This window comes from Myotis daubentonii, chromosome 12, assembly GCF_963259705.1.
Source record: "Myotis daubentonii chromosome 12, mMyoDau2.1, whole genome shotgun sequence".
Taxonomy (NCBI): Eukaryota; Metazoa; Chordata; class Mammalia; order Chiroptera; family Vespertilionidae; genus Myotis; species Myotis daubentonii.
Genome location: NC_081851.1, coordinates 16795580 through 16818909, shown reverse-complemented (window position 1 = coordinate 16818909; position 23330 = coordinate 16795580). Strand labels below are relative to the sequence as shown.

The window sequence follows — 23330 nt, the reverse complement described above, 5'->3', positions numbered from 1 at the left end:
CTGCTGCTCTCTGGGGAAGGGAATGTGTTTGTGAACCTGCCCTGGGGGGGTCCAGTGAACCCAGAGGAATGGAGGGCAGAACAAAAGGTTCCTGTGCTTGAAGACAGGGGTGCTGGTCCAGGTATCCGCCCCAAGCTTCCTTCCCAAAACAGAAGCATGATTTTCTAGGTCCGGCAATCTTGAGACAAAAGCTGATATGCCTGCTTTAGTGGCTCTAAAAGCACCGATTCTGCCCTTAAACAGGCTCCTGGCCAGCAGCATTCACCATCCCTCATAGGATAACCCTGAGAACTGAGGGCGGGACTGAAAGAAACTCTAAATTCTTTCCATGCTGGGATGGACCTGCACACAGGGACCTGCCATACAGCGGAAGGTACGGGCCCAACAAACTGGCCGCTGCTCAAGGTGCTACAGCTTCCCCCACTTGTGAAAAAGCAAGCTTTCTGTCCTGGGTGTAAGCTACTGACGCTTAAATCAACTCACTTCTTTGGCGCTGGATCATGGAACTTGTGCTGAGCCATGCTTTTTACTTCCAGTTTTTCATTTTGTCTCTGTAAGGCATTGAATTTGTCTCTAACAGAGGAGAGAGAAAAACAGTCTGTTTTTTAAAATAAAACACATAAATTGACGCATCACCCTGCCTGGGACCTGGCCCAGAAGGAGCCAGTGTGTTTCTGGGACTCAGACATCACGGTGCTCATGACCACCATGACCCCTGAGCTGGGAATACGGGGATGGAAGCATGTGACGTGGGTCCAGGAGCCTAACACGTCGAGGAGACGGCTGAACACCGAGGGTCAGGCTGGACGTCACCTCAGGAGAGAGACTCCGAACCATCTGACACTCAAGCTGGGAAACCCCGAGGGTTCCTGCCATGTCAGCTCAGGACGTTGGGCACTCGGGTCAGACGCAGGGCTAGGCTAGCTCCTGCGGGTGCAGCCCAACGATACCTTTAGTGGTGGGGAGGGGTCTGCCCTGGGTGACTTAGACGCACATCAGATTAAAAAGGTCAGTTTAGCAAAGTCAGACCTCCGACCAGGGCCCACTCCAATGTTGGGCTTCTGCTAACACTTCTAGTGAAGCAAACTCAAAGCCTTTTGGGAGCCAAACAGATAAGATCAGGAGCAAAGCGGCCTGGGAGGACCTGAGGGAGCAGTGGGGGCTACGGCGAGGCTGAGCGCTTGGTGCCACCTGGGACCTAATGCGGGGCCTGCAAACGAAGCGCCGCTCTCCATGTGGCGGAGCTTCTGACAGCTTTTCCCGAAGGATCCAGAAGCCCCGGCTCTGAAGCACAATCTCTTAATTCCTAAATGTGGGAAGTCAGTTCACATCTTTAAAAACACAGAAAGGACCAGAGAGACACCTCTTAAACCTTGGGCTGCCAGAGGGCACCCCTGCTCCTGGGAGAGGGAGCCTGGCCTTCCTGAAGCAGAGGGCATGGCATGCTTTCCTGTTGTCTGTCTAGGACAGTGATGGCGAACCTATGACACGCGTGTCAGAGGTGACACGCGAACTCATTTTTTGGTTGATTTTTCTTTGTTAAATGGCATTCAAATATATGAAATAAATATCAACAATATAAGTCTTTGTTTTACTATGGTTGTAAATATCAAAAAATTTCTACATGTGGGAGAACCAAGATGGCGGCATAGGTTAATGCCGGAGTTTGCTGCTTTGAACAACTACTTCAAAAGTGAAACTAAAAGACGGAACCGACATCACCCAGAACCACAGGAACGCTGGCTGAGTGGAAGTCCTACAACTAGGAGGAAAGAGAAACGCATACGGACACTCAGAGGAGGCGCAGTGCTGAAGTCAAATTCTGAGGTGCGGAGTGCGTGGAGCCCGCTGGTGGTGGAGGGCGCGGTTGGTGTTTTCAATCGGGAGGGAGTCGCAGACTCTGAGCTCCAGATACAGGCGAGTCTTTAGGGACCCAGACTCAAACGGGAGAAGCGGGACTGTCTGGCTTCAGTCAGAGCGAGTGCAGCTTTCTCTCCCAGCTTTGCAGCGGGTGCTGGGACTCAGAGAGGCAGAGCCCCTGGGGACAGGACTGAGAGCCCCCATAATTGCTCTCTCCGGCCCACCCTGTTGATCCTGTGCGACCCGCCCTGCCCAAGCCCTGCACAGAGGCATTTGCCAGATAGCCTCAGGCAAAGGCTAGATTAGCACCTCCCTAGAGGACAGAAGTTCTCTCACTGCTGACACAGCTGATTCTCATAGCCACTTGGCCTGGAGGTCAAACTCTCCCTGGTATTAGCTACAACAATCAATGTTTAACTATAAGACTGCGAACAAAGACCACTAGGGGGTGCACCAAGGAAGCATAACAAAATGCGGAGACAAAGAAACAGGACAAAATTGTCAATGGAAGATATAGAGTTCAGAACCACACTTTTAAGGTCTCTCAAGAACTGTTTAGAAGCCGCCGATAAACTTAATGAGATCTACAAGAAAACTAATGAGACCCTCGATGTTATATTGGGGAACCAACTAGAAATTAAGCATACACGGACTGAAATAACGAATATTATACAGAGTCCCGACAGCAGACCAGAGGAGCGCAAGAATCAAGTCAATGATTTGAAATGAGAGGAAGCAAAAAACACCCAACCGGAAAAGCAAAATGAAAAAAGAATCCAAAAATGCGAGGATAGTGTAATGAGCCTCTGGGACAGCTTCAAGCGTACCAACATCAGAATTATAGGGGTTCCAGAAGATGAGAGAGAGCAAGATATTGAAAACCTATTTGAAGAAATAATGACAGAAAACTTCCCCTACCTGGTGAAAGAAATAGACTTACAGGTCCAAGAAGCGCGGAGAACCCCAAACAAAAGGAATCCAAAGAGGACCACACCAAGACACATCATAATTAAAATGCCAAGAGCAAAAGATAAAGAGAGAATCTTAAAAACAGCAAGAGAAAGAAACTCAGTTACCTACAAGGGAATACCCATACGACTGTCAGCTGATTTCTCAACAGAAACTTTGCAGTCCAGAAGGGAGTGGCAAGAAATATTCAAAGTGATGAATACCAAGAACCTACAACCAAGATTACTTTATCCAGCAAAGCTATCATTCAGAATTGAAGGTCAGATAAAGAGCTTCACAGATAAGGAAAAGCTAAAGGAGTTCATCAGCACCAAACCAGGATTATATGAAATGCTGAAAGGTATCCTTTAAGAAGAGGAAGAGGAAGAAAAAGGAAAAGATAAAAATTATGAACAACAAATATGCATCTATCAACAAGTGAATCTAAGAATCAAGTGAATAAATAATCTGATGAACAGAATGAACTGTTGATTATAATAGAATCAGGGACATAGAAAGGGAATGGACTGACTATTCTTGGGGGGGAAAGTGGTGTGGGAGATGCGGGAAGAGACTGGACAAAAATCCTGCACCTATGGATGAGGACAGTGGGTGGGGAGTGAGGGCGGAGGGTGGGGTGGGAACTGGGAGGAGGGGAGTTATGGGGGGGGAAAAAGAGGAACAAATGTAATAATCTGAACAATAAAGATTTAATTAAAAAAAATTTATACATGTGACACAGCACCAGAGTAAAGTTAGGGTTTTTCAAAATGCTGACACGCCGAGCTCTAAAGGTACGCCATCACTGGTCCAGAAGCCATGCACGCAGTGCTCGCTATACAGCGCCCCCCACTGGGCCGCCGGCGCCTGTCCAGTTCCTGCCTCTCCTCACCCATGTGGCCTTGACATCTCAGACCCCAGCTTTCCCTGCTTGAAAATGAATCCTCGGCATCCAGGCAGCTGCTCAGGCTCCTTCAGTCAAGAAGGTGCCCAGGCCCCCTAATCCAAGGGCTTTCCCGCGAGTTCACCGCAAAGTGAGCACCCGCGAGAAGTGATCACTTGCAAACCACTGGGTCCCTGGCCACGAACCTGCTCTGCTCCCAGCGCCCTCATTTCGGACTCTGTTCTTCTAGTCTGTGTTATTCTGTTCCCACAGCCGTCCCCTAGCCCCACAAACTCATGGTCCAGCTATCCCAGGGCTGGGGAAGACTCCGCTTGGAGCAGGCTCAGGAAGCCTGCCCACTCTCTGACCTCCTACAGACACTTTCTAATGCAAACCCATCACCAGATCATCCCCCAGGGTACCAGGTCCCTACTCTTCTAGTTTGCACCTGCCCAAGCTCTGCTGGTAATTTTTATCAGCTGCATTAGAGAGAGCCCTCTTCAGGCTACAATCTCTCACTTCTACCCCAAAAGTACAGTGAGGTTTTCCATGTCAACCATCCTTGGTAGGTGTTGAGCCCCCTGTAGATGAGCAGATGAATCTGGGAGAACAGTGAGCAGAATCGTCACCCTGGGGAGCTGGGACAGTGCCTCAGTGGCCACTGTGGCCATGTCCCTCTGTCCCACACTGGCCAGCCATTCCCGATCACAAGGAAGGACAGTCCCAGCAGCACAGCCCCAAGGGGTGAAGACCACCCTGGACCCACAAGATGCATCTCAGATGACTTGACTTCCAAACCACAAGGTTTCCAGCACCAAGGCTCTTCCTCCTGCCCTCATTTCTGGCAGCTTCCTAGGCCCTGCACACCAGCATCCCTTAATCACCCACTTCCCAGTGAATCCGACTCATTAGCCAGGCATGGAAGCCTTCCACAGCTGAGCACTGCCTCCCCCAGCCTTCCTTCTTGCCCCACCTTCTTGCCCCTATCCCCCCACACACACACTGGCCAGCCTTCTTCCCATCCATGTCAGCAGCAGAACCCCAACTCCTACCACTATGCTTCCTTCTACCTCCATGGTGCTCCTCAACGTCTGTGTGCACATAGCTCTGCTCACATCCCATCACTCCTACTGGTTCATGGAGACCAGGTAACTGGTTCTGTGCACTTTGCAGGGCCAGGCCTGTTGTCAAACACAATGTCCGCAGAGGGAGGACAGCCACTGTGCACCAACAACCCACTCTGCAGCCCATTAAGGGAAAAACCGACGCAGAAAGGACTCAGCCTGCGATCTGAAGTCCTTCCCTAGGAGCCTCTCTTCATCACTGTTGTATTTTTCAAAGTGAACTTGATCCCAAAAGAAGATTAAGAAGCGTCTGGCAGGGGGCAGTGTCTCTGAAAAGCCAACAAAGCCAACCGCCCCTATTTGCAGAAATCTAGAACCATTCCCGGGAAAACGAGAGAAGGATGTGCTGGTAGGATGGTCCGTCCCCTTGCCTGGGACACCAATGCACCCAGGGGTTCTCTGCTGCCCAGAATGGTGCGGTCTAGTCGTGGAGCTGGAAGCCACGGCCCCTCTGTTGACGGGCGTCCGTCAGCCCACACCCCTCACACGTACTGCTGCTGCTCCTCCTGGTGCTGGTCCTTGTCCTCCACGTCCTCCTGGAAAAGCCTCTGGTTCTGCTCTTTCAGCCTTTGGATTTGGCTCTGCAGGTGACGGTTTTCTCCCTCCAAGTTGCCCTTGAGGCGGGAGACCAGCTAAAACACAGATGGACAATGTGTCAAACACCATACGCTCCCGTGATTCCACTGCTGGGAATCGACATCCAAAAGGAGAAAAAGGCCACGTGCACAAAGGTGGTCATTTTGGTATGATCTATGTCAGCTGGCATGACCAATACGGCCAATGCCATGGGGATGGCCAAGCCTTCTGCCGCTGCACCGTCCAATCAGGCAGCCACTGGCCACGTGTGGCTGCTGAGCACTGAAAACGCAGCCAGTCTGAGCTGAGCCATAAGTGCAAAATATATAATAGGTTCTGAGGACTTAATAACAATTAAAAATAATGTAAAGTATCTCATTAATAAGCTGCCCGGTGTGTGTGTTTCTCAGTAGGTTGAGTGTCCCATTCACTAAGAAATCACCAGTGTAATTTCTGAGTTTTGGTGAGCCGGCACGGCCATGGCATACTCAGCCCCAGGCTGCCTTATGTGCCAGGCCTGCTCAGCCTGGTTCAGTGACCCTGAGAGGGGTCAATGAAGGATTAAGAAAAGACAGCAAGAGAATGAAAGCTGGGTCTCAGTGGGATGCTGCTCCTCTGACATAGAGACAGCGCCAGCACCAGCGCCCACAAGCCGTGTCTTTATTTTATAGCAGATGCCACGAGGCAAAGGAAGGGCGTGATCAAGATGTTGACAACATTCTCGTGGGTTTCAGTCCTACTCAACTACATGCACATGAACTCTATCACTCAGGCATGTGGGGCCACGTGTTCGGACCACAGGTTCAAGCTTACCACTGTAGCTGTTGGCTATAATTGTGCTGGGAAGGCTCTGCCCTCCAAGCTGGGCCTTGCACGTCGCAATGAGAGGACTGTGCCCTTTCATCAGTCCAAGGCTTGAACCTGTCCAAACACTGTAGCTGCGCCCCACACTGATCAAGGCACATGGCTGGGTTACTGGCTCCACTCCCCAGTAGAGGGCATGCAGGAGGCAGCTGATGGATGTTTCTCTCAAAAAATCAATAAAAAATCATATTATTTTAAAAAATCTCATTAATAAGCTTTTGGGGTTACATGTGATATTTTAGATATAAGGGTTAAATAAAACAGACCCCTACATTAATCCCACCTGATACCTCTTACTTTTTGAATATGGCTACTAGAAAGTTGTCTGTACACAAACACGCATGAAGCTGGACCTGAATTTTGGGCTGAGGCTGGCCAGCTCCTGCTCTAGAATATCATCGTGGTTGGTGTAGCAGGAAAGTCCCAAGCTTTGGCTTCAGACAAACGGGGTTCCAACCCGCTACTTCAGAGGGACAAGGATGGGAACCCCAGCTCACAAGATCATTGTGAGAATTAAATGAGATGACACAGAGAGCAGAGTGCTCAGTCGAGAGGATGGAGATGAAACGGTACTTGGATGCTTCCATGCACCTCCCCGACAAAAAGCAAATATCAGGTGAAAGGTGTTCTGTAGCACACCCCTGCCAGTCATGGTGTTCGTCCCAGTCAACTGCCTCTGGCTTCCTCTCTGCCTCTAAGTGACATTCACACACACCCTTTGAGCAGAGATGCCAATGAGGACCCATTCCCACCTGGCTGAGCCCAAGGCGTCAGCCCAGGAAACAGGCCCACCCAGGGTCCTGAGGCCCTCCAGCCCCAGGCCTCACCTGGCAGCGGTTGTCCAGCTCGGTCAGCGAGATGTCCGTGCTCTGGAGCTCCTCCCTCAGCCAGTTGCACTGGTTCTGCCAGCAGTTCACCCGCAGCTGCGTGTCGTTCAGGGAGGTTCGCAGCTTCTTGTTGTCTGTGAGCAGCTCGTCCTGCTCCCCCTTCAGCTCCTCATACCGGCCCTGCCAGCTGTTCACTTCCTGCTGCGTGTCATTCAGGGACAGTTGCAACTCCTTGTTGTCTGTGAGCAGCTCCTTGGTGAGGGCATACAGCACCTTGGTGAGGGTGTACAGCTCCTTGTTGAGGGCGTACAGCTCCTCTTGCTCTGACTTCAGCCCCTCGTACTGGGCCTGCCAGTGGTGCACCTCCAGCTGCGTGTTGTCCAGGGAGGTTTGCAGCTTCTTGCTGTGAGTCTGCAGCTCCTCCTGCTGCCCCTTCAGCTCCTCGTACCGGGCCTGCCAGCTGTTCACTTCCCGCTGCGTGTCATTCAGGGACAGTTGCAGCTCCTTGTTGTCTGTGAGCAGCTCCTTGTATTCTGTGAGCAGCTCATTGGCGTCGGCCTGCAGCTCCTTGTTGAGTGTGTGCATCTCCTCTAGCTCCGCCTTCAGCCCCTCACACTGGGCCTGCCAGTGGTTCACCTCCAGCTCCCTTTCATGAAGGGAGGTTTGCAGCTCACTGGCGTGGGTCTGCAGCTCCTTGGTGAGTGTGTGCATCTCCTCTTGCTCCCCCTTCAGCCCATTGTACCGGGTCTGCCAGTGGTTCACCTCCAGCTCCCTTTCATGAAGGGAGGTTTGCAGCTCACTGGCGTGGGTCTGCAGCTCCTTGGTGAGTGTGTGCATCTCCTCTTGCTCCCCCTTGAGCCTCTCGTACTGGGCCTGCCAGTGGTTTACCTCCAGCTGCCTTTCATGAAGGGAGGTTTGCAGCTCCTTGTTGTCTGTGAGCAGCTCTTCCTGCTCCTTCCTCAGGCAGTTGCACTGGGCCTGCCAGCGGTTCACCTGCAGCTGGGTGTCGTTCAGGGAGGTCTGCAGCTTATAAGTGTGGGTCTGCAGCTCCTCCTGCTCCCCTTTCAGCTGCTGGTGCAGGGAATTGGCCCTAGGGGTATAGAGACACAAGGCCAAGGGCTGAGGCGCATTCCCAGGCACTGTCCCAGTTGTGCAACCTTAATCAAAACTGCAACCTCTCTGGGCCTCAGTTTTTTTCATGTGTTAATGAAGGGTTGAACAAAATCATCGGTTTTCAAACTCTGTTCATTGGGGTTCGAGGAGGCTACCCCAGGTACCCCACTGCCAGCTGGGGTAGAACGACAGGCAGGCTCGGACACCACGGCAACAGAGCATCCCTGTTAAAGTCCTTTCTATCTGAGGCTTTGGCACATCTGCCTACTTGGAAAAAGGGTTCTTTGATTCAAACATTTAAACACTGAATCAGAACATTACTGCTCTAAGACTCTATGTCTATATCCAGCTCTTCTCCCCAATTCCAAGCCCCTTTCTAATTTCAACTACTGAGATAAATAAAATAGAAGATTCTGGAGTGTTACCTATATCCACTTAAATCATCATCATCATCATCATCATCATCATCACCTGGGATTCCTTGGGGTAGATTATACCAAAAAAGATCATATGACCAGAGGCTCATGGACTCAATGTGAACACAGGTGTGTGAAGTTTGGCCCACACAGCTTTTTAATTTTTTTTTAACATTTACTTATTTTATTCTATTTTATTTCATTTTAAAGTGTGTATGATTTTATTAATTGATGTCTCTCCAATAAAGACAACTAAAAAAAATCTAAACTAATAAAAGAGAAAAATGGTAATTGGCATACGACGATACCCTTTTCATTGGCTAATCAGGGCTATATGCAAATTAACTGCCAACTAAGATTGGCAGTTAACTGCCAACAAGATGGAGGTTAATTTGCATATGTAGGCACAATGCAGGGAGGCTAAAGGGAAAGCAGGAAGAAGCCCCCTGCCACTGACAGTGATCGGAAACCTAGCGGGGAGCTAAGAGCTGGGGGGCAGGGCAAAGGCGGCCCTGGGGCCGCCTTTGCCCTGCCCCCCAGCCATGATCGGAGAATCAGGCGCCTTTGCCGCCCTGGCCAGTGATAGCAGGAAGTAGGGGTGGAGCCAGTGATGGGAGCTGGGCACGGTCGAAGCTGGCAGTCCCGGGAGCTAGGGGTCCCTTGCCTGAGCCAGTGATGGGAGCTGGGCACGGTCGAAGCTGTCAGTCCCGGGAGCTAGGGGTCCCTTGCCTGGGCCTAAAGCGGTGCCCACGATCGCGGGGCTGCTGCAGCTGTGGGTCCCCGCTGCCCGAGCCGGATGCCTCAGGCCTGGTCAAGGGGCCAATCCGGTGATTGGTGATTGGAGGGTGATGAGGGTCAACTCCTCTGGCTGAGGCATCAGGCCTGGGCGGGGGGCTGAGCCAGGGATTGGGGGGATATGATGGCCCCCTTGCCCAGGCCTGAAGCCTGGGTCAGAGGCGTCAGGCTTGGACGGGGGCTAGAGCAAGCGATCAGAGGGAGATGGGGGTCCCCTGCCCAGGCATGATTCCTGGGCCAGAGGCCTCAGGCCTGGGCAGGGGCCAGAGCCAGTGATCGGGGGGAGATGGGGGTCCCCTGTCCAAGCCTGACACCTCTGGTGGAGGCGTCAGGCCTGGGCAAGGGGCCGATCAGGTGATCAGAGGGTGATGGGGGTCTACGCCTCTGGCTGAGGCATCAGGCCTGGGCAAGGGGCAGAGCCAGCAATCAGAGGGGCCTGGGGGTCCCCTGCCCAGGCCTGATGCCTGGGCCAGAGGCATCAGGCCTGGGCTGGGGGCAGACCCAGTGATGGGGGGAAATGAGGGTCCCCTGCCCAGGCCTGACGCCTCTGTCAGAGGCGTCAGGCCTGGGCAAGGGGCCAATCCTGTGATTGGAGGGTGATGGGGGTCAACGCCTGAGGGCTCCCAGTATGTGAGAGGGGGAAGGCTGGGCTGAGGGACACTCCCCCCCCCCACACACCCAGTGCACGAATTTCGTGCACCGGGCCCCTATTAAAATAACATAAAAAAGAAACAGAACAAGATAAAAAGATTCGCCATTGTGGTCCTGTGAATACTCGCGGGTTAGGTTTAAGGGTCCCTGGCCTCAAATATGTCTCCAGGTCCTCCCATTCCTCTGTCCTGCCCAAAAAAGCAGATTTAATAAAAAACACAAACAAAACAAAAAAAATAATTACTGTATCAGCATTCCAAACTTTTAAGGTACCCATCAACATTCAGATATCTTTTAAGGTACCCATCAACATTCAGATATCTTCTTCTCAGGGAAAAAAAACAACAAAAAAACAAACAAAAACAAAAACAAAAAAACAACAACAAACATACAGAAGGAAGCCCTGGCAGCCCCGCCTGCCTCCCAGCTGACAGCCTCTATAGCTGGGCTGTATTCTCCACCAGGGCCTGGTCAATTGTTGACTCTCCTGCCCCACCTGCTGGACCTGCCCTGCCACTGCAGGCAGCTGAGTTTACTCAGGGCTGTAGGAAGGAAGGGTTCATATGGTCACGCCTCTGGGTTGAGGCAAGACTTGGATTCGAATCCTGCCTCTGTCACTAACTAGGAGCATTGACCTTGAACAAGTTGTTTAATCTCCCTGAGCCTGTTTCCTCCTCTGTTGCTGTGGATTTTTTAAAGGATAACAATAGCTCAGTCAACTCTTGTGATTCACAGTATAATGTTCTGCCCAACCACGTGAACCCTGAATTAGTGAGTACTGAAACTATTCCCACCGGTTCCTGGGAGTCTCTGGTCACATTTTGTCAGCTCATCAAGACATAAAGACGCCTCGTGTAATACACTCAGAGCCAACAGCACCATACCTGGGCCCGAATGACCCTTGTGTGCCACTCGAATATTCCCCGTGAGGCCCAGCGCAGCCTTGCACTTGGGAACACTAGACAACACTTCAACACTCCATTTGGGGGCCATTTCAAACAGCGAAATCGCCTCCAAAGTGCACAAAATAGAACACCATGGCACTCAGTGGCCCATGAAGAGGACGCTGGTAGGTGAGAGCTGAAACAAGTCTGGGGTCAAAGGCCTTGTTGAACCTAAGCTGGAAATGTGCACATCAGGCAACTCCAGTATCTCCCACTCTGGGCACGTCCATGACAGGCCACGGGCACTGATTTGGGGGTCACCAGTGCATTTCAGCCAGGATGTGAATTCACAAATGGGAATGCGTGAATGCTGAGGACCACGCCCCCTCCCTCATGGGATCGCTGGTGTGAGAGGATGCAGGTACCCCTGCCCGACAGTCATCAGCATCATAACTGTGGGAGGGGAGACTGTCCAAACCGAGACAATGCCCCATCCCAGCTGCCGAGTCCTTCCTTCCAGCCACCAGCTGGAGGCCCCTTTACCTTGTTCCCACCAGCTGCTTCCAGGGCAGGGTTGGTAAAAATGCACCATCACCAGGGGTCTCACTTGAGCTCAGCTCAGCGGGTGCTGAGTGAGTGGGTCTGAATGACATCCCGGCAGAGGCGCTGCAGGGGGCCTGGTGGTTACCTGTCCAGCTCTCTCTGCAGCCTCTGGTTCTCCTCGGCGGCCATGGTGCTCGTCCTCTGCTCCTGCTGCAGAGCCTCCCGCTCGGTGGTCAAGAGCGTCCCCAGCTGCTCCAGTGCCGCCTTATGTTGGAGCTGGTCCTTGTATCTGTTGAAGGGAAACACACCCGCTAGGAATGGAAACCCAGGGAGACCTCAAAGCCTGGGTGAGCGGCTTCTCTCTGCAGAGCTGAGGGAGAGGGGGATCCGCGTGGGACAGGGCTGGACAGAGAGAGGGGACAGTCACTGGGCCACCTCCGGGGGTCTCCTCCAGCACAGGAGGCAAGTCCTCCCTCCTCCCACCCGACGTGTCTCCATGGTCCCTTCCAGTCCCTGTCAAAGCAGCCTCCCTCCTTCATCCCACTGGGAACAAAACCACTGTTTTATGAACTCCACGCCCTTCTCAAAGAAACCACTGCAAACACAGCAGAATTCCACCGCCCATAACAGCTGATCCCCCTCAATGGGCCCTGGGTGAGCCCTCCGCCCCAGCTCAGGAACACGACTCTTCTTGCTCTGATCCAGGCAGCTTGGGGGCCAGAGTCTTGCCTGGTGGGGCCCAAGCAGCCATCATGGCCAACTTCACCCCCTCATGGCTCCTCAAGGCACCCCCAGTCCAGCCCTTGCCCTTGCTCTCCCACAGCCTCCCCCTCAGCTCGGGCTTTTATTTCCTTCCTGTCTCAGTCTGCAGAGGGTCCCACACAGCCTCTCCGGAGGGCAGCAGAGCACAAGAGGGAGCCCCTGACCAGCCCCAGGCCATTCCTCCTCCTGCAGGAACCTTCCCTGTTCAGGTGACTCAGGGGCCTCCCCAGGTCCTAGGTGGAGACTGAGTCATCACCTTTCAATCTTCCCCAGGCAGGCAAAACCCTTTCCAGACCCCCTTCCTGAGGTGTCCACACCCAGAGACAGGCTGACAGAGTCCACCCAAGTTCCAGGGTTTCAGCCCCTGCCTGCAGCCCTCCATCCAAGCCCACCCCATATCAGCTGTACTTGTACCATCTGCCTGGAGCCAAGACTTGTGCAGACTCAGACACACACACACCTGCTTGGTCGGCTGTTGGAAGACAAACATTCCTTCCTGTGGCCTTTAGCCACAAGTGGAGGCTGCCCAGACATGGGAAATGGAAGGTGGGGGTGATGGCTCTGCTGGGCTTTCAGGGCGGCGATCTTTCTCATCCAGGTTTGACAAACAGGGCTATGGACCATTAGGGTCCCCACCTCCTGCTTCCCTGTTGTGTCTTGGAAAAGCACAGGATCAAGCATATCGCAACCATCAGTAACCACCCTCCTGCAGGGCAGAAACTGCGAGTGCTTCTCCCCACTGAATCCCGGGTACGAGGCTTGACACCCAGTGCATGTGCACCAGGGGAAGGAAGGAGCGAGTGTCTCAGTCAAGTGTCAGGTGAAATGAATACAGAGCCCCCGGCCTGTGTTCCAGGCACCTCCACCTCTAACCTGCAGCCCTGCTGCAGACACACCAAGGGCCTCCAGCTATCTGTCCAACCAGCAAAAACCACTGAATCACACAGTAGGTCCACCAAGCAAGGAGTCATAGGCAGAGCAATGAACTCCTCCCTCAGACCAGTCAAATGCCACCTGTACAAACCTTCCCATGTTAACAGCCATAAGAATATATCCACATGGTTATCATTGAGGGGAGGGCCCGCAGCACCTGGTGAGAGGTGGGCAGCACCGGAGGCTCCCATCAGTAGTCAGCTGGGTGCATTCAAACCATGTTAGACAGCACGAGGCGCCCAGTGGGTGCTCACTAAGTATCTCGTGAACACAGGATGGGTGCGGAGGAGGCAGAGATGGAGATGCCAAGAGGCAGAAGATGCTCATTCTGGCTGGAAGAAACGAGAGTCTGATAGGAGCAGACATCTCGGCACCCCCGAAGGATGGGCATCTGGGTGGAGAAAGGGGTGGAAGGCTCTGGGGAGAGTCCACAGGAAGCACTGGGTGAGTGTGTAAATGTATGTCATCTCCCCCAAGTTCATGCAGCAGCAGGCGCCCTCTGCAGGCTCTGCAGGCTCAGTGCCCTCCTGGTCCCTGTGATGCCAAATCCCTGCACCTCAGCTGCTCCCAGGGAGCCCCAGCCTTTGCCTAGCATCTTGCTGAGGCAGAGGCAAGAGAATTACTCAGCAGGGACAACTCACAAGCACAGGAAGTGGACAGCTCCCTCCTGGGCTGCTCCAAGTGTGGGAGAGCCTCTCTTTAGTGCATCTCTCCCTCTCTCTCCCCACCACATTGGAGTCCTCTGTACATCTCACTTCCACCAGGCTCTGGGTCCCGGTGCACCTGCTGGGGCCATTGCAATCAGGGATCTGCCTGGCAGGAGCTCAGACGAAGTTGGCTGACAACATGCACACAAAGCCCTGATTTTGAAAAAGTGCAAAGTTAAGATTTATGCATTTAAGGTACATCAATTTTACCTTAAAAAGGTATATGGAGAGTCAGAGGTAAAGGTGACATGAGAATGGCAGGGTACTGATAATGCTGCTGCAGGTGAGGGGAACACGGGGTTTTCACTATACTAGTCTGTATACGTCCATATATTCAAAACTTTCCAAAATTAAAAGTAAAAAAAGAAAATCAGAAGTGCAGACTTTGAGACTTGGACAGGGAAAAGGCCTGGGGAGCTAGATAAGGCACGCCCCTGAAAATTGGCAGCTGTGGTGACTTCTCCTCCTGGTCCTTGGTTTGGAGAGGAAAGGAAGAGGGGGTAGGAATCCCCCAGGAGCTGGGACCCCAATGCTGACACCTGGTTTCCCTGAGCCGGGATTACTGGGCACACCCTTCTCCCCTGGGGGACCCTCCTGCCCCTCAGTCTCCAGCCACACCAACTCCACATCGCTGAGAGTGAAGGTGGATTTACTTCTCTTCACTGTGAAGCAGGGGGACCAGAGGAAACATGAGGGGCCAGAGTGAAGGGGGACAGGAGCCCGGGGAGCCTGTCCGTCACCCCCAGCCGCAGGTACCCACCTGTCACTGAGAGCCTTGCTCTCCAGCTTCAGGGTCCGACTCAGCAGTGTCTTCTGGCGGCGGTACTTGTCCAGAAGGGCCTCGTGCTCCCTAGTCAGGCGCTCGTGGAGCGCGCCCAGGCACGCGTGTTCCTGCTGCAGGGCCTTGTGGGCTGCCGCCAGCGGCTGGTGCTGGAGCTGCGTGTTCTGCTCTGTGAGCGCAGTGAGCGAGGCGCTCTGGGAGCTCAGAGTGGAATTTTCCACCTGCTGGGAGGGAGAAGGGGATGATGCCTCACCAGGTGCAGGCCCAGGGGGACCACAGACTCCGGATCCCCACGTCCCCACACGGAGTGAGGGGCCAAGAGCAGGTCAAGTGTCGACACCAAAATAGCAGCACCCTCAGGAGAGGCAGCACCCAGCCGTGCTGAGGACAGTTCTCCCTGAACTCAAGGAGCTGCTCTGGGAAGGCCCACGGCAGAAACGGACTGCCCCATGGGCCTAAGCTTAGTCCTGGGCCCCTCTCTGCACATGTGACCTTTCTTGGCAATTTGTGCCCTTTCTCTGGATAAGCTCCTTGGGTACCCTCTCTGGCCACTTTGAAAAGTGCATGGAAAATCAGTAAGGATATAGAGAACCTGAACAGCACTACCAACCCATTTCTCCGATATTTACACAACACCCATCCAACCGCATTCAAACCACCAGAAAGTTGACCGGGAGGAATCCGTCCTAACTCATTCTGAGGCCAGAATTACCCTGGTGTCCAGCTGCTTGTCCTGCTCCAGGCCCTCGGGCTGCAGGGTGTCCAGAGACATCTGCAGCCTCTGGTTCTCCAGCAACAGGTCCGGGCTCTCCCGCTCGAGGGCGTGGACCTTCTGAGGGGCCGTCGTCAGGGCGCTGACCTCCATGACCAGCTTCTCGATCTCCTCCTGCAGGCGATGCAGCTCCTGCTCCAGCTTCTGCGTCCGCACCACGTGCTCCTTCACCCGCACCTTCCTGTGCTCCAGCTCCTGTGCCTGCACCGCCTGCGCCTTCACCTGCTCCAGGTCCCGGCACAGCTGCCGCCGCTCCCACTCCATCATGGTCACTTTCCTTTTGGTGTCCGTCACCGTCTGGAGGAGCACTTTTTTCTCAGTCTTCTGGCCCTTCATGCGGGCCTTGCTGCTGGTCTGTGAACTATCCCGCAGTGAACGCACCAGTTGTTTAAGATCCTTGAACTGCAGGAAAACACAATGGAAATGACACAGACGTGATTTCGGTCCAAATTGGAGACCTAAAGTGTAGGCCTGGAATGCCCATTTCATCATGGACCCAAAGGACGTCCTAACGTTTCCCAAAGGCCTGATATGGACAGAAGGTGAAGGCACGGAGATCCCCACCCAGACAGTTCCAGTCTAAACACTTTCACAGAAGCCAAATGACTTAGAAACAAAAAACACATCTTCTCTTAAAACAATGAAAGTGATTTCCTTGGTGCTTTTTACCCTGGTTCAGAGTGGCTCGAGAGCTGACCGCCCACCTCTGTGGCCGCCCCTCACGCCACTCTCCCCTGCAGACATTGCACATGATCTTCCCTCTACTGTGAATGCTCACCTGCCTCCACCCGCGGCCTCCAGCATCACTGGCTCCTTCTCATCCTCCAGGGCTCAGTGTGATTGACAGCTCCTCAGGGAAGCCCTGCACCATGATTCTAAATGTCCTCCACCTAATAAGACTCTCCCTGGACCCACGTATATTCCCTCAATAGCACACGTCTCAAGTCACCTGTCGTTCCACCTCCTAGACTGGAAGCCATATTGGGGGAGAGTAGATGCATGCCTCTTAAGTCTACACAGCACCTCCCCAAGCCCCTTTTCTGCAATACTAGAAAGGCTGAAGAACTCAGGTACCTGATACCCAGCCTCCCTTGAAGCTAGGGTTAGTCATGTGTCAGGTGTGGCCAATGAGATGTCCACAGAGGATCCCGGGAGGCCTTCCCTCTGTCTCTTCACACTCCACATTCTTCCTGCCCACTTCTTGGTGAGGTACAACAGCCACTGCCAAGACTGGCAGAGCAGGAAGAGAGAAGCCTGGTTTCTGGGTGGCGTCCCTGAGCCGCTGCCCCAGCACTGGGCTGCCTACCCTAGGACTTCCTGTGGGGTGAGGCAGGTCAACCCTGGAGGTTATCCAGGGCTCTGAGTGTGAAGCTGGACATTTGAAGGGGTATCTTTGTCTTACGGGCTGTCCCATGAGCTGCAAGACATTTAGCAGCATTCTGGCCTCTCCCACCACAGCCTGGAGCACAGCCAGGAGCACCTCCCCTCTCCTCCCCCAAGTCATGACAATCATAAACAAGATGGCCAGTGATCTCCAGCCAGTGTGGGTCAATGCTTGAGCATCAACCTATGAACCAGGAGGTCACGGTTCGATTACCGGTCAGGGCACATGTTCAGGTTGCTGGTTCAATCCCAGTAGGTGGCATGCAGGAGGCAGCCGATCAATGATTCTCTCTCATCATTGATGTTTTTATCCCTCTCTCCTTCTCCCTTCCCCTCTGAAATAAATAAAAAATAGATTGAAAAAACAAAAAGATTGCCAGTGTCCCTGGGAAGCAATATCTGTCCCCGCGCCCCTGCTGTGGCTGGAATTGCTGGTGTGAGCTGCAGCTGAGGGAAGAGACTGGTAACCCGGGAATCACTGCTGGATTCCCAGGACAGCCTATGGTCCTGGACTCTCCCTCTTGCAGGCAGGGGCGCCAGGGGAGGCATGGCGCTGGAGGGCCTACCTCCTGGGCTTCCTCAGCCTTCAGGGTCTCCATGTCACGGAGCAGCTGTTCTCTCTCCTCCACCAGCTCCTCACAGAGAGTCGCCAGATCCCGGCTTGTCTGCTTTTCTCTTTCCATCTGGACTTGCCAGTCTTCAATCTGCGGAGCCAAAGACCCAGCCCATGCAAAAGTCCATTTCAGGGAGTGAACTGTGTTTTAAAGCAAACCCGAAACCTGTCAGCCCCACGGAACACTTTATCAGGCCTTTTCTTAAGGGAAACCTTCTTGCCCACTTCCTGGGGAGGTACATCAGCCACTGCCAAGGCTGCAGAGCAGGAAGGGAGAAGCCTGGCTCCTGGGTGGCGTCCCTGAGCCGCTGCCCAGGTCAGGCCTAGTTGTGCAGTGAGCTCCCCATACCCTGGACCATCACCTCTCAGCCCATGGTGTACACTTCCAGCTCATGGTAGAGAAAAAGGCCATGGACACCCATCGGTCAACTTCCCTCCCAGCTTTCCACTGCTCACTCTCAATGCTTCCGTCTTAGGCCGTGTCCACTACTGTCCTGAGGGTCAGGCCACATTCCTGGGGCCAGCAGCCACCACTGGATGTCCTACAGGGACTTCACCCAGTTGGTGACATTCCTATTCATCCAGATGCTCTGAGGGGTCCTCTGCTATCTCTCTCCCTCCTCTCCCCTCCAAGTAAATGGACCACCAAGGCCTGTCCTCATTCCCCATGTGGCTCCCCCTCCACACCCCACTGCTTCCCAGGCCACACCAGCTCCGTCCTGCCTGGACGACTGCCCAATCAGCGGCCTGACAGGGAGCTCTTCTGCGGGAACCACCAGTGCCCACTCCCTGAACATGAACTGCCTGGACCCGCACGTCTCACACACTGTGCCTGACACCTGAACACCGTGATGGATGCAGATTCAGACTCAGGGTGGGCCCTGAGGTGCGACTCCAAGGCGAGGCCCGTGCTGCTGTCCCTTCCCACTGACAACAAACTCATGACCACAGGGGACGGGAAGAGGGTCATTCCCTGCTAACGATGTGACTGTGAGCAGGTGTCCTTAACTGACAGTGCCAGCAAGCAGCAGGCATGGGCGCCAGCTTCTGTCAGGGTGACATGCTCAGCTCACACCTGGCAGGGGGCAGGTACAACAAGAGCTGACCCCTCCTGAGAGCGCCAGGCCCCTCCCACCCTCAGAGCTTCTGACATGGTCATTCTGGGCTGGGGCCCAAGAGCCTGCATTTGACTTTTGACCCTGATGCTGGTTTGGGATGATGGCTCTAAAGCTAAAACAGAGGAGCCCCACGATCCAGATCATGTGGCTCTCAGAGCTTTTAGACACCTGAGACCTCAGGCCACTGACTAGAACCTCTGGGGGCAGGACCTTCAGACACCCTGCAACCCAGTGAGCAGCAGGACCGAGAGCCGGCTCCATTCACCGGGCTGGGGGTGGCCTGGTACAGGCAGGTTGACAAACTCCTGGAAGGATCGCTGCTCTAATGCCAGCTCTGCCTACTTTTCCTGGGCCGAGGCCGCCCTGCCTTTATCTCACAGGTCTGGGCACCGTCTCCAGACTCCTAGGAAGTATCAGGCAGGGAGCTTCTTCCCCATGAGGGGGAGGGCCAGGCACAGTGGGGCTCATATCCGTGCCCTCACAGCACCCTGTGGGCACACCCAGCCCCCTGCCCCAACATGGGGACCCGAGGACGGGGCAGTCCCACCCAGCCAGGGTCAACAGCAAAAGGCGCTGCAAGGAGCTATGTGTCTGAGTCTTTCTCACAAGTGAGAACACCTTTCTTCTCCTTCCTGATCGCTGCCTCACTTCCTAGCACCAGGTCTGGGCTCAGCAGGAAGCAGGCATCTGCCCTGATGGCAGCGCCTGCTCTGGAGCTGGCCCTGAGGGGGAAGGCCCTGCACAGCTGTCAATCCCCCTCATTCAGAGAAGGACACCAGCCCAGGGAGTCCAGTGATCTGCCCAGAGCCCCACAGTGAGGATGCGGCAGAGCCAAATGCACCACAGTGGGCCGACCCCAGGCCTGCTCTCTCAGAAGGGGCCTGGGGTGTGTGCCCCCCAACCTCCTGCCTTGTTCACCCCCCTCCCTGTCTTACTGTTAATCCTTCTCCCTGCTGCCCCCCATCTGCCCCAGTGAAAGGAATGTTATGTCCAACCTTTGCATATCTGGTATGGCTGCTTCTTGTCTGAAGCTGTGATTGCCCCATGCCCCCCCAGCACCCCCCACCCGCTGGACACCCCCATCTTTCTCTGCTTCTGTTTGTCTTGGAATTGGAACTCTCACTCCTGTCCTTCCCTGAAGGCCCTCCCTTCCCCTAGGGCAGCGGTTCTCAACCTGTGGGTCGCGCACAATGAAAATACATCCTGCATATCAGATATTTACATTACGATTCATAACAGTAGAAGAACTACAGTTATGAAGTAGCAATGAACATGATTTTATGGTTGGGGGTCACCACAACATGAGGAGCTGTATTAAAGGGTCGCAGCATTAGGAAGGTTGAGAACCACTCTGAGAGCTCACTGGGCTGAGATGGTTTCCTGTCTTCCTCAAAGCACCAGGCTTGGGCCGCGGGCTCCTGTGTGGAGGCTCCAGGTCCCCAGAGCACGCGGGTGCCAGGGGCCTGCCATCAGCCCCTGTGCTGCGCTTGTGTTCCCACGATAGGCCCCAAAGGGCTGCCCTCTTCCTAAGAGGAATGCAGTCTGAGGATGTCAGTGCCAAGTGAGGGTGGGGGGCGCACCCTCTCTAAGGTCCACAGAAAGGTCATGAGTTACAGGGAAGGACGTGAACTTCGGGAACTAAGGTTTACACAGACCGAAGGGAGCCTACATCCTGGGCGACACTGGGTGGTGGGAGAGCCGAGCTGGCACCGGGGGCCTGGGACTCCAAGCCGCCTGTCCTGGCTGACCCTGGTCCCTTCTTCTCAGACACCTCCCAGAGGGCCACGTTGTCTGGACGTGTCCAAGATGGGCCTGTCCTGGCTCCAGGGAGGTCAATGTCAGGCCACGTCCCCTGTGGTTTTTAGCTGATGGCCCAGATGCACCATCGATCCAACATTAAGGAGGACCCATGATGCAGCCAGGCCCCAGCGGGCTGAGCAGGACAGGGAGGAGAGCAGAAGGGCCGCCTTCGCAGGGCTCCTGGCAGCAAACAAGGGACAGTGCTAGTCTGGGAACTGTGGCCCCTCCCTCCCACCAGGGGCTCAGAGCCAAGACAGGTCTCTGAGGGCTGTGGCAGGACTGCCCTGGGATCCTACAGGGAACTGATCAGGAGAGGAAGTGGGGATGGGACCCGAGAGACAGGGCTAAGGAGTCATGTGGGGAGGCAGCAGCCCCCACCTGTCCTGTGTGTGCGGAGGAGGGACCGGAGTGGACACCGAGGGCAGGAGAAGCATCAGAGATCATTTCTCAGCCCTGCCGGGAGCTGGGCCAGAGGCTACAGTGCAGGCCTCTGCAGCTCACCCCTGAGGACCCGCCCCGTTGGAGGTTCTCATCTTTCTAAAGGTCAAGCCTTTCTATCTGGCAGAGGTTGAGCTGCCATTTACAGAGACATTCACTGTTCCCGCCCACATGAATCTAAAACCCAGGCTGTCTGGTGGCTTTCCCTGAGCTGCGCTGCACAGAGTGACGCGGTACGAGGAGGGCCTTCCTCCGGGCCCCCAGGGAGAGGACACGCTGCTTGGCCGCTGCTCTGCTGCTAGGCGCACGAAGCCTCAAAGGACTAGAAGCGTGAGTCACGGAAACTCGGAAGCCCCACGAGAGGCCTGGAGAAACCACTGCACAGGAGGAGGGGCGGTCCCAGCCTCACCCAGAGATGAAGTTCCAGCAGAGCTGTGACCAACGGCACCCAGGTCTCCGGTCTGCAGCCCACGTCCCTTCCATTGCCAGGGCAGCCTCAGCAAATGATGCTGGCAGGACCCCTGGGCCGGTCGGGACAGACACCAGACACCTGAAAGCACCAGTCCTGCCAGGTGGTCAGCAAGCAAGAGTGACCTTGCGCCTTCCTCACCCGGAATCCGGGCACCTGTCAAGGTGTGCTCAGAGCCCGTGACGCAGCTGTGTCACCCGTGTTGGCTACATGGACTGAGGCCCTCTGACCCAGAATGACCAGCACAGGGAGGCTGTTGCTAGCCTCTCAGGGCCCTTCTTGACATGTGAATGGGGTCCTGGTAACTGTAGGATGAACCTGGCTGGTAAGCCTGTCTGTCCTCCCAGATGTCTGTTCTACTGTGCTACTGGGAAGACCTGGTTTGTCCAGAAAGGCAATGCAGTCCAGCCATCTCCTCTCCCTCATCCCCTCGACCGAAAGGAGAGAGTGGGCACTGCGCTCCTGTCACCAGCAGCCAAGCCCTGAAACGGCCCATCCATGGTCTCCACACGGGAGCGAGTCTTCCATCGCTGCTTCTCTCCCGGGCCCGCCTGATGGTTTCTAACAGGGCGCTGCTCTCCTTCCATGAGGCACTCACCACGGGCTGGACCCTCTGCCTGCACTAACTCACACCATCCTCACCACACCTACTGGTGGGTGCATCGCTAACCCCATTTCACAGATGAGGGCAACGAGGCACACAGAGGTCCATCGTGTGCGGTCTCACTGCTGCAGGGACTCCTCATGCTGCCTCTTGACGCCTCTCCAGGAGGCCTCCTGTCCCCCTACCATAACAGTGGCTGCACTGGACTTTGCCTGTCCCCCAACTGTGCATGCTCACCGACACCTGGGTGCTCCCCCTGGTCACTTTCATGCCTGTATGTTCTGGACACCACCCACGGGTACCTGCTTTCTGAGCTGCTGGTTCTCCTTCTCCAGCTCCCGGCGCTGGAGGCTGCTCTCCTGCATGGCCAGGGAGGCGTCGCACAGCCCCTGGATGGTGTCCTGGAGGCTCTGCTTCTCCTTGTCCAGCTTCAGGAAGCAGCTGGAGGCTGAAGAGCAAAGTGGAGTCAGAGCCCATATTCCAGGGGCCTCAGATTCTGCTCTCTGCCCCCGGCCCTGAGACGGCCATCACCCTGAGCCCTAGGCTTGAGGGTCTGGGATGGTCAGCTGGGTGCCCTTCCTTTTTCCCAGGGTGCTGTTGCTGTCTGCACCTGAGGGTTCCTCGGGCGGTTATGGCCCCTATGCTGGCTCAGCTGGGTTTGTTAGGGGAGCAAGCAGAGCTTAAGAAGAAAGCAGGTGATGGTAGAGAGAAGCCAATGCAAACGTTCAAGACAGTGGAATTGCTGGCACCACTTTCTGCCACATTTTAACCTGACCGTCAAGCCAAGGATTTCAGAGACTAACGGAGATGGCAAAGAGAGTGAGCTCTCTGTGCCAGACTCAGAGTGGTGTGCTGGGGTCCAGCCCCAGCGGTCCAGCGGTTCCCAAAGGTGTGGACGGAGTCGGTGAAGAATGTTTTACAGAGACAGCGTTCAGAACTCTCTAGCTTTCCTTAGTCTCCGTGGATCTTCCCTGTGCCTGGCTGAGGCCACAGAGAGAGAGATCCCAAGGCAAGCTGAGCCTTTATTTTATAGTGAGAGGTAAACAAGGTAGTGGTTTCCAAAGTTACACTGTTCTTGTGAGTTTCACTTGTTTTTGTTCTTGTGAGTTTCACTTGTTTACACCATGGTTATACTTCCTGCACTTTCTCAGCCCATTAGCTTCCCAGATAAGATCGAGGGAGTGTTATAAGGTCAAGCCTAATTATGCTAAGAGGACTGTGCCCTCTAAGCTGGGAATTGTTTGTGACTTTACCAACAGGTCAGTCCGAGGCTTAACCCTATATCGGCTCCCTACAGTGGTGGGAATCCAGGTGGCTCAGCCGAGGGTGTAGCGGGGACACGATCATTGACCGCATGTCTGTGGGTGGAAGAGGCTATGGGGCGCATATGCCCAGTACTCGCCATCTCTGGGTAAGGTCCTTCAGTCAGAGATTTCATTTTGTACTTTCACAGTTGCATTGAAAGA

The 23330-nt window shown here is 54.5% G+C and overlaps 1 protein-coding gene across 1 annotated transcript in view; it reads right to left on the bottom strand.

Moving 5' to 3' along the window:
* The window catches only part of LOC132213919 (protein Daple-like), a 77236-nt gene that overhangs the window by 43133 nt on the left and 10773 nt on the right, over nucleotides 1-23330 (bottom strand). The window contains 10 exon segments of the mRNA XM_059660797.1: nucleotides 484-573; nucleotides 5302-5447; nucleotides 7083-7157; nucleotides 8061-8172; nucleotides 11630-11773; nucleotides 14647-14888; nucleotides 15380-15571; nucleotides 15617-15841; nucleotides 17389-17526; nucleotides 22167-22312. Of these exon segments, the coding sequence (XP_059516780.1) occupies nucleotides 484-573; nucleotides 5302-5447; nucleotides 7083-7157; nucleotides 8061-8172; nucleotides 11630-11773; nucleotides 14647-14888; nucleotides 15380-15571; nucleotides 15617-15841; nucleotides 17389-17526; nucleotides 22167-22312 (1510 nt within the window).